At 35.8% G+C, this 11,022-nt stretch overlaps 2 protein-coding genes and 1 long non-coding RNA gene across 11 annotated transcripts in view; 1 reads left to right on the top strand and 2 right to left on the bottom strand.

Annotated features, from left to right (window-relative positions):
* Positions 1 to 9,553, top strand: part of LOC143899228 (uncharacterized) — a 56,355-nt gene extending 46,802 nt beyond the window's left edge. For 2 of the 4 annotated variants that reach the window (XM_077409353.1, XM_077409354.1), the window contains exons 7-9: positions 5,391 to 5,566; positions 7,749 to 8,031; positions 8,214 to 9,553. In XM_077409353.1, the coding sequence (XP_077265479.1) occupies positions 5,391 to 5,566; positions 7,749 to 8,031; positions 8,214 to 8,629 (875 nt within the window). In that variant the 3' untranslated portion in view covers positions 8,630 to 9,553. Of the gene's footprint in view, positions 1 to 5,390; positions 5,567 to 6,166; positions 6,256 to 7,748; positions 8,032 to 8,213 lie in introns of all 4 variants that reach the window. The other 2 variants (XM_077409352.1, XM_077409355.1) reach the window with 2 other exon arrangements.
* LOC143899235 (uncharacterized) overlaps positions 1 to 11,022 on the bottom strand; it is a 157,941-nt gene that overhangs the window by 1,534 nt on the left and 145,385 nt on the right. For 3 of the 6 annotated variants that reach the window (XR_013257425.1, XR_013257428.1, XM_077409376.1), the window contains 2 exons: positions 10,909 to 10,961; positions 10,542 to 10,683 (listed from right to left, as the gene is read on the bottom strand). The exons of 1 other annotated variant lie outside the window; for it this stretch is intronic. Coding sequence is in view for 2 of the 5 variants with exons in the window: in XM_077409376.1 (XP_077265502.1) it covers positions 10,662 to 10,683; positions 10,909 to 10,961 (75 nt within the window). In the remaining 3 variants the exon portion in view is untranslated. Of the gene's footprint in view, positions 1 to 10,519; positions 10,684 to 10,908; positions 10,962 to 11,022 lie in introns of those variants that run through there. 2 more of the 6 variants (XR_013257429.1, XM_077409375.1) reach the window with 1 other exon arrangement.
* Positions 6,267 to 8,363, bottom strand: LOC143899236 (uncharacterized). The gene is made up of 3 exons (XR_013257430.1): positions 8,222 to 8,363; positions 7,629 to 7,890; positions 6,267 to 7,323 (listed from the first exon to the last, which is right to left on the bottom strand). It is a non-coding gene; the product is annotated as an uncharacterized LOC143899236 (long non-coding RNA).

An 11,022-nucleotide genomic window follows, 5' to 3' on the forward strand; every position in this document is an offset into this window, starting at 1 on the left:
TTATGATAGGGCTGTATCTAGCAGACGCGCGGCGGCTTACGATAATTCCGTCGTATTTTCAGGTGTTTAACGCATCCAGGTATATCTAATCGAATACCAGTCAGTAATGTCAGTGACGCGCAGTCATATCGTCCGACTTGGGAATAGAAGTGACATATATTCCCAAGACGTATACAAATTCTTCAGAATTTCAGAATAATTAAATCGTGTTGCAATTGTTCAGTGAGGGTTGTATAGTTTTTCATTCAACCGATCTATTGTAAAATTATCTAAACTCACAAGTGTAAGTTGAACTGTAATGGGAGCGAATTCGAGAAGTGTATTGGATACACAGCTATTTTTGAGAACACGCTTACACAAAATATCTAGTAAATCATAGTAAAATTTATTCTTGTAATTTGATGTTATAAGATCACAATGTTTTTAAGTCGATTGGAAATTTATGGCACTGCAATATCACGTTCGCGAGGCATGTCATGTAGAAGATAAGCTCGATAAGTTCGATTAAGACACATAAAGCTTCTTTTTTTAAATATACCTTCTCGGTGTCGTCTGCAATTAATTTTGGTTCTTATGCAAGCTCAAGTTCACGATATCGCGCGCAACTTGTTACTTGCAATGCGTTACTTCACCTTCTGCGCCCTCAACTTGCTCTTTTTCTCCATTTTCGGCAATAATTAAGACTCGTTCGACTGATATAACGCTCGACGAGACGACGAGTACATTGAACGTTAAACCAACGCGTCTCGATCATTTATTTTAGATATACTAATAATGACGCCAAGATAAATGTGCCTCCTCAAGGTTCACGGAGGTCGACCCGGACTTCTTTATCCGCCTGACATAAAAGTTCGTCATGCTGAGAAAAGCAATGAGTCAAAGTTGAAAATACCTTGTCGAATCTTAAATCATCTCCGTTAAAATATTTTTTTACGCATGTATGTCTGTTAATTCTTTACGGATTTTTTCTTTTATTGAAGATTTCAAGGAAACACTTTGGGAATTTTGAAAAGTTCTTATACCTCTGTCGTGAAAAATGATTTTACTTTTAATGCATCATATGAATTAGTCGATTTTCCGATCTTTTTCTCTGCTTCTATTTTTTCCTCAGGCTCCAGTCAAATGCTTTGGTTTTGACTTTTAGATCGCCCTACTAGTTTTTAATTATGTTATGTTACAACATAATTATCAGATACTGATACGTGTAACAAAAATTAAAATAATTATTATGTTTACCGAGAGAAAGAAATAGAAAGGAAAAGACGCATCTCTGAGGGGGATGTATCGACCGGAGAGGGAAAGTTTAGAGAGTTTAAGTGGTTCTTCAGGGACTAAAGCCTGTGGTTACACATGCCGCACCATCCGGATTTCGTTCTAGTAGACCGGCAACGAGAGAGAGAGAGAGACGCTCCTTTTAACATACCGCGACCTCGAGTGTTTCATCCGCGAGTCCATGCTGGCTGTGATTTAAGTTTAACCGTGCCAGACATCTCTCCCCTCCTACATACGGGAGAACTATTTCTCTCTCGGTGTACTTTCGTATACCGTCGTATATACGTCTACATATAGTGTCTATACGTCGATGCAAGAGTACCGCAAGAGCCGTGCATCATCCTGAAAGACTGCGCACGTGGCCGTCCCTAAATTAATCCAGTTGATCCGAAAACTTGACTTTTATACCAGTATACGCGCACAGCTCGTATTTTTTTATTTATATTTACATTTGTGGCCGTTTTAGCCCATCTAAAATTGATGTAACGATGTCTCGCACTACTTTCCGCTAGTTTCTACTTAAACGAAATTATATGAATAATCAGAATAATATTGATCATTAAACATTAAAACAGAATAAGTAATTTTTACTTCGCCAGAGAATAATTAACCCAATTAAGAATTTCAATTGACTATATACTGGCAATGATTATAATCGTGGCAACGATTAAACGTGAAACTTTGAAGAAATCAAAATTGACGACAGAAAAAATTTTAAATCTTTTAATTTTTATTATTACCATTATTTACCTTGTTTTTCTGTTCAGAGCCTTATTATATTTGTTGTTTTAATTTTTAGTTTTTAAATGTATTTTTTAAATGCTTTAATAATGATTGAGAATGAGAAGGATAGAAAGGTCGAAGCCCGCATAAATGGCAATTGCAATGTGCGTAATGTCTGCACATCAAGCGCGAACGGATCATGCAAGTACACGTATACGTTGCTGGTAATTATGATTGAGCTTTCTGTATATGAAATAATAAGTATCGCAAAGCCGAGGGCAGATTAGAGCGGTCAAAGGAAACAAAAGCACAGGTGAACAAGAATGTTAATGCGACGATAACATAGTTATTATCGCGCAGAGGTATAATCGTCTAACTGTGAAATTAAGTTCGCTGGGAATACTACGAGAAATAATGTGCCACAATCTGATTTATTATTTAATCTGCGATATAAAAATATGCGTTATATGTGCTACTTGTTTTTTTTTTGTTTTTTTTCTTACCATCGCGAGTTTTCTTTCTCGCGATGCATACTCGAGGATAGAATGTCACGAAGGTCGGAATGCAATGGCGTCGTTCGGGTGCGAAAGTGCAACATGAAGCCTTGTACGTACTTCTAACGTAGTGAGGACTCCGTACAGGATATCTAGCTACGTCAGCTACTTCTTGCTTACATAATATCCGATTGCTTCCCAGTCTGATTTCGTCCCTATCTCAAGAAGATTCTCGTGTCCTCTGACCTCTTCATCCTCGTGTCGTTCGGTAACTCAATGCCTGCATTTTAATTCGCTGGCTCTTTCCCCTTCGTCCTTTCATATCTAATTACGGACGCTTCTCTACTTCGAAAATTGTGTCGCGTTTCGCGTTATAGATACTATGAAACGATTCAAGCAATAGAATATCTCGATCTTAATTTTGATTTGATCCAGAAGACACGCGCGATACTACGAAGGAAAACAGAGTGATTGAATTTTCTACTTATATATATTTTTACAGCATTTTAAATGATGTTTATATATATATGCAGTTATAATATACATATGCATGTACAACATTATATTTCGAATGCTGTTGCGTAAAAAAGATAGCATCGTCGTTGAACTGTTTCATCCTTTTGGTACTCGCAATTTCTCGCAAATGATGATAATTCGACGATTAATAGTCTACTAATTTGTGGGTCAAGGTGGCGTCATAAAGGCGCGAGAACGCAACTCGTCCGGCGCATATATATACTTACGTATATGTATGTATGTATGTACATATGTGATGTGCTCTATAAGAGAGTTCGTAGGACTCGGACGGCATCAGCAGCTTCTTGCTTACCTACATACAATATCCGATTGCTTCCCAGTCGCATTTCTGCCGGATATGCTGCTCGCGTACACCGACCTCTCTTCGTTCTCTCCTTCTCCGCTTTGCTTTTCTTGTTTTTTTTTTACCGAGTAACTCGAGATGAATTCTCTTATTTTTTTCCGTCGTCAAGTGACGCGTTCAGCCCTTACTAGGAAGAATAAGCGTGACTTTACGTGGATTCGCATTTTAATGAGTACCTACTCTATTTAGTAATGATCTAAATAAATTTCTGGCATCTATATTCAAGAAAATTGTATCTCTCAATCTTTAATTGCATATCAATAACTTTTGCTTTAAATAATTCCAATTAATAATTTGGCTATATAGATATACAATTCTCGTATAAGCAACGTATAAGCAATGCGGTTTTTAACGTAGCACATGCGCACGTGGCTACTGGGTTGGCTGGCGTTATTATCAGCAAACGCCGGAAACTCTGATAATACCATGTCCGTTTCGATCCTTCCCTCGTCGCGTTTACACTTCCTGCATCCTTCCTTTTCTCTTTCTCGACGGTGCTCTTCGCTCCATTGTATTTCCCGCGATTTTCATATTCACTCTTAATATAATGCAACAGGTTCCGATACAACCGATGAAATTATGAATATAATAGTTATTAATACATCTTGTGAGATTTATATAATGTTCACTGCACACATTAGGGCTTACAAGAAAAATATTATTTATTTTCGAGTATAAATGCCATGCACAAGAATATGATTTTATTTTGCAGAATTTCAACGCAACAGTTGACTCTAAGAGGTCAGGTCATTAAGATCTTAATGGCTCAGTTTTAAATGCAAACTACCATTAAAAAGATAGTCATTTATTCATTAAACAATCTAAAAATTTTTTATGAAACTGTTGGAAAATTACAGAAATTAATTTAGAGATTCTTATTTTACTATTTTTTTCATACTTTATTAATAATTTCTGGAATGGTGTTCTGGAATAGTTTACGTTCTACGATACGCTTCGTCGGAGAAACTATGCATATTCATAGTCACGTAATGGAAGTGGGGGAATGCTGCGAACTAACGAAACAATGTTTCCTAGTGGTCACGTAAAAAGAGGCCACTGCAGATATGGTTACTCCCGGCAGAGACACGTGTGTAGTTCTGTGCTTTTACCTAGTCGCGCAAAATGCATCGTTTCGTGCATCATTTTATACCGAAAGCATGCATGGATATTATGCACTTTTATGTTTTTGATAGGAAGAAAGAGATTCGTAGCGAGAAGCGAAGAAGAAAAAAAAAGAAACAGTCATTGTATTTTGCAAATTTAGTCTATATCGCGTTTGTGTGCCTGCTTTTTCGAAGAAAAAATACTTGTTTTACAAAAAATTAAAGTAGTAAATGTCTGGGAAGTAAATTAAAATATGATATTTTTCAGGAAAGAAAGATGTAATTAAAAGAGAATTATAACAAATATTTTCGCACCGTTCTTATTTTTGTTTGTAAAGACAAGTATTTTTTTTTATTTAGTTGATCACATTCAGTTATAATCAAATTAATGCTACGTCTAATTGACTAACTCTTCTCATTATTAATATTATTTATACATAATATAAGTTTAGTAATTACGTAGTTATGATGCATAAGATGCAAGGCATGGAGTAACATCTGTAAATGCATAATTATATTTTAGCTACTTGGTGACGCGATAGCATATAATTATTATCAATATTATATAACTATAAAAATAAAAACGTTACAGATATTGCATTATACATTTCATTGATTATCTTATCTCCTCGAATGAATTGATATTATTAACAATCGACGATACACCATGCCTTTAAAATCACAAAACAACAGCACATTGACAGTCAACTATCTTTCAATCCAAATAGTTAAGTTATAAGTAATAATAGCTTAATTTAATAATAATTTAATTTAACAATAATAACTTAACTTAATTTTGCATTCAATTGAAAGAAAAAGGAAACAACGACATAAACGTTGTCACACATGCGTGCATATTTGTTGCGTGCGATGCATCTGTCTGATCTTTCTGAGAAATCCAATATGAATGAAACACAGTGCACAACATCGAAGCGGAGTACTTTACGGAGGGTCGCGAGTGCGTGAACTGCGGCGCGATTTCCACACCTTTATGGCGTAGAGATGGTACCGGGCATTACCTCTGCAACGCATGCGGTCTCTACCATAAGATGAACGGAATGAATCGTCCATTAGTTAAACAACCACGTCGCCTGGTAAGGAAGGCTTCACCGACGACTCCATCGCGACGCTAGTCGCGATCCGGGAACGGAACGGTTTGGCAAAGTCGTTTGCAATATTCGAAGACTCTGTGTAGACCTGTCATATACTTTTTGTTGTTAACTTTCGTTGCTATTATCTGAAAAATTTTTGGAAAAAAAATTAGGGCGATTAAAAAAAAGACATGGCTTTAGACATATGCTTTAGACGAGTCTGATGCAAACAGTATTTTGCAAACCACGAATGAGTTCAATCGAATTAGCCGCAACCATACATTCGAAAGGAATAAGAGAGAAAGAGACAGAGACAGAGAGAGAGAAACACGCACACTAAGAAATCTTTTCTCGCTCGGTCTCATTACTGTCCAGGAGCCTATGTGGAAATTCGCCCGTGATGTTCTGCCCTTTAGTAAGTCCAAGGGACTCACGCTCAGAGCAATCGCGTGCCTGTCTCCGACCGTAACAAAATGAATTTTCCTCGCACCTCGCGATGTCAAACTCGCCTTTTACTCGAGGTTCGATGCACCGTCGTGTATGTCGAGTACACGCAAAAAGAAAAAAAAACACCCTTAACGTATGGCCTCATGTCTGTTTCAGTGGCGGACCAGGGCAATTTCTACAAAGACTTCTGTGGGTATAGTGGCGCCCGTCGCGCCCTCGGGGAGGAGAAAACGAGCCGTCGTTTGGTAGGTGTCATCCTCCCAAATTAGCATTCTCTCTCTTTCTCTCTCTTTTTCTTTTTGTCTGTTTTTCCCATTCTTTCTAATGATATTGTAATAATAATTTTTATCTGATGTCTCTTTTTCTCTCCATCCTTTTATCATCACAGCTCCCTGTCTCATGGTTCATCACTCTTACCGTGTATTTCTTCAGCTCGTCATCATCATCATCATCATCGTTGATCCCTTACTGCGGCCGAATAACAATAAAGTTTGTAATACACTGTTAAATATTAAAAGATAAAATTTAAATCAATACCTTAAGTAAATAACATTTTTTATTTTTAACTACCATGTGTGTCGAATTTATTATTTTAACACAAAACAGTATTGCTTTAACTTCATTGGTTCAATGTCAGTTAAATTAATGACATATATTGAATAGGAGCAGTGGCGAGCTATAAGAATGGTTGAAAAGTAAGAGTATAATTTGACGCTACGAATTTAACGGTGTATTGATACTTTTAAAAATCATGTTATTTTAATCAAACATTGTGTAAATATAAATGTTATAGATAAATAAATGAATATATTAGATAAAAAATCATAGGTATGTGTTATCATAAATTAATATAATTATGTAACTAAATTAAATATATTGAAATATTAAAGTCTGTATAGTGCTAGAAAATTGCTTGCGGTCAAGGATCGACAATTTCCTTTTTGTCCCAACTCTCCCGTAATTTTTCTATCGCGTTAACATCACGCTTTCTTCGATCACTCATCATTATACTAAATTCTGTTAATTATCGAGACGAAGACAGTCGTCCTTGACCGTTTTCGTCGTCGGTGGCGCATTTCTAGTAGAAAATTCGAGTCGTAGCCCCGAGGTGCCACTATACCCATGGTACGAGCACTTTCCTTCCCGAAATCACGTGCAGCCTGTTGTAAAGTACGTCTTGTCTCGCAATCACGTGTCGCTTGCAATTTCCGATTACACGGAATGATTCTTTGTGTCTGTTGAGTTTTTCCAGGCTCGCGTGATCTTCGTGACCGAGGGTGGCTCGCTTTTCTGCTCCGCGGTCTCTGCGGTACCTTGCACAGAAAACTTTCTAATTATGGTAATTTGACCTAATCCTTTCCCGAGTTTGCATCGGAGCTCTTTAACGATCCCGATTCGATAGGGAAAGCGATTGACCGTTCGATATATCACGAGTTTTCTTTTAAATACTCAATTATACAAAATTACCTTCCAACAATACTCTCGTATTGTATATTAGCTTCTTCCGAAATTTAGCACAAGTTTCTCTCGTATTTTGTACATATTTTCAATATCATTCATAATGTTAAATTGATTTTTATGTTTCGTATTTATAATCCTGTAATATAATCATATATACCTTTTAAGAGCAATGCAATCCATCATTTAATGCCTTCATCAAACTCTCGGCTACGAAATCATTTTCAGATGTTTTTCGCCGAAGGCAGTAGTGTGTAATAACGATTTTATATCTCTTTAGTCTGCCACGAGACGCGTCGGTCTCTCTTGCAGCAACTGCGAAACCACGATGACGTCCCTATGGCGTCGCAACGCACACGGCGAACCAGTGTGCAATGCTTGCGGTCTTTATTTCAAGCTGCATGGCGTCAACAGGCCATCGACTATGAAGAAAGATAGTATTCAAACGCGCAAGCGGAAGCCTAAGGGTGGAATGAAAAGCAGCGATACGCCTCTTTCGAGCAATGTCGCGCAATGCACGAACAATAATAACAACAATAACAATAACGTTAAACTTGAACCAGGTACATATACATCTCTATATTAATTAAGTTTCCTATCATTAAAAAACTCGAATGTTAAACTCTCCTTTGCAACGTTTTTGCGAAACACTTGTCCAGATAAAATACGCCCGCCCACTTTACCATATCGATTTTATGCATCAAATTTATTTTGTACAAAAATTATTTTGCTGTTAACGTCATAGATACTTACGGCGATCTGAGGATGGCTCATACTGGCGTGTCGCAAGTAACATATCCGAGCAGTCTCTATGGTAGTCCCCAATCATCGAGCAGACTAATGCCTTATCAGCCCGTGTATTACGATCTGATCGCTTCGCAGCAGCAGCAGCAGCAGCAGCAGCAGCAGCAGCAGCAGCAGCAGCAGCAGCAGCAACACCAACTGCTGGAGACTCATTCGCCGAAGATCGAATGCCCGTCTCCACCTTGTACCACGCGCTCACCTGGAATGGTCTCGGCTGGTCAATCACCTGATCATCATCAATTAACTTCGCCACATATTGTCACTCTAGGTAGTCCGTCGACCAGTCCAGCCGGATCTAAAATTATGCTGGACAATGGTCACCTCGAGAGATCTACGGTTGTGTCGATATCATCCTAAACGCATCCTAAACGCATCCTAAACGCAGTCCAGAAAGATGTCAGATGTTAAGGCAGGCAACAAATAAAAAAAAAAAATAACTTAGTAGCAAAGTAAATGCCTGTCAAGCAAAAAACCTGGGTTCGATTCCCACTTTTTACCTTCTAACCAGCGAGACAAACAATCTCGCTGATTTCTTACTTTCCTGCGCGCATTGTGATATGCAAAACTGAAAGTTATATATCTTTGACAAATATTTTTGAAAATGTGTGAAAGCCGCGCTGTTATTGTAAATAAGAGTTTTAGGATATTTTAGGACTTTAGAATTTTTCAGAAAGTCGTAGTTTTTTCTTTAGAAGGGAAAATTTCTAAAGAAAAAATAGATTTTCTGCTTAAAAAGAAATGAATTTATTTTACGCTATTTTTATTCAATTGTTTTTCTTTTTTTTTTACCAAAGAAGACTTTATTAACGAATCTTGCGTCAACATTCAAGATAGTACCAAATTACGAATGATATTGTTGTATCTGTATATATATGTATGATGTATGTGTATAAGGAAATCTTCTTATGTAAGATTACATATAAAAGTGTCCTTATATTCCAGCATAAAACTACATAAAATCATAAGGATATTCTAATCGAGCGGATATGTAATGTCTTCGATATAGTATAAAATATATCGCGCGAGAGTGGTAAAAATGATAGTAATAATGTAACATAATACAATTAAATAGTAAACATATAGCAACAACGGTGTATATTATACGAGTAAACATATTTGACGGTTCTGGCGAATAAATATATGCGACAATTATGACACATTTTCTTTTCTTTCATAATAAGTCGAGTCGAGTTTTGTTAGCAAGTTGCGTCAATATGTTTCGCATAATATATTTTTAAAATATTGTGTATTTCTAAATAAAAATGGGATATTCTAAATGAAGTCAGAAAGCTTCGCGCGTTTTGATGATTTATCTAACTTAAATCTGAAGGTAAGTTTATTTAAAAAAACAAGACAATTTTTTCAAATTTATTGTTAGATTATTAGTAAAGTTTTATAATTTATTAGTAAAAATTTATAATGTAGTTTTTATTACTAGCAAGAAAGAGTACGATATTTTACGTAGGTATGTATTCTATAATAAATTGCAAAAGATAGATCCACGGTGCATTATTATTGCCTATGTGCAATGGTATAATATAAAGCATGCGAGCTATGTTTTTTCTACAGAAATGTATTTCTTGTGTTATTTAAAAGTTAACAAACTTTTAAAATTATCGAAGTCACGAAGTGGATTACTTAAATTACACATACAAGTGCACGGTTTAACATGGGCCCTCTGTAACGTTCACAAAAACAACCAGTTGACGAGAGGCGAAGAGTCAGTGAACGCGACCGAAAGAAAGTTCATCCTTGTGTATTTTCGGTGATAATGCAATGTCTGCGTTAATCTTTGTAGCCACATATATCCACTTTTGCTTGCAATGGCGTAGATATCACGATCCACAAAAGCTTTAGAATAATCAGTTATTACTTAAACTATAAAAAATCGATGATTTATTTATTCTATAATTTTTTTTAATAAAATTTTTACTAATATCTATTTTTACTAAATCTTGACTAATATTTATTTTGATCTCTAAGTTTTGAAAATGTTTTTAAATTTGCAAGACTTTATTAAATAAAAACGGAATAAATTTTACATCATATTACATTAAAATTTATATGTTTAATGAAACTCTAAATATATTTATTTTTTTATAAATCCACTGAATTTTGTTAATTAAATCACTTTAAAACTGTTAACTTAAAACCATCTTTACGCATCATGAATCTCGATTACGCTATTGCATCTGGGACAATAATGCTTGTTGGATCGTTGTCTTATTAGAACGATGTCTCACCTGATCCTCTTATCAGCGGTACCCTAGTGTGTGCTTTGTAACCATGACTGCAACCCTCCGTCTTCAAGCTTCGTTCCCCTTCCTCCGACAAAATGATAAAGAATGATAGGTATGCGCCTGTACACGGTAAAGTACCGATCCCTTCGTCAAGGAGCTCCACGAAAATAACTTGGGATAAAAGTAATAAATTGTGAAAGAACCAAACATACACCGAAGATAAATATTTTTTCATAACATCTTCAAATATTTAAACTTTTTTTGTCCCAGGATATTTTTCTGTAATATTTTTGTTCAAATATTAGCATTTTTCTCAAATTTGGTTCTTTCTCGTTTCATAAAAAAATTCATAAGATTTCACCGTGATTTCATTTTTTTAGGTGGTCGTTAACTTACATATGTTGAAGCAATCCACGTGAGATTTTATGAATCATCATAAATATGAAGTTCTAAAAAGAAAGATTTTTACTGAATTATATATATTTTTCACTTAAATAAAAAAATATTTGT

The sequence above is a fragment of the Temnothorax americanus genome, unplaced genomic scaffold (assembly GCF_048541705.1).
Source record: "Temnothorax americanus isolate GAGA-0224 unplaced genomic scaffold, ASM4854170v1 Scaffold26, whole genome shotgun sequence".
Taxonomy (NCBI): Eukaryota; Metazoa; Arthropoda; class Insecta; order Hymenoptera; family Formicidae; genus Temnothorax; species Temnothorax americanus.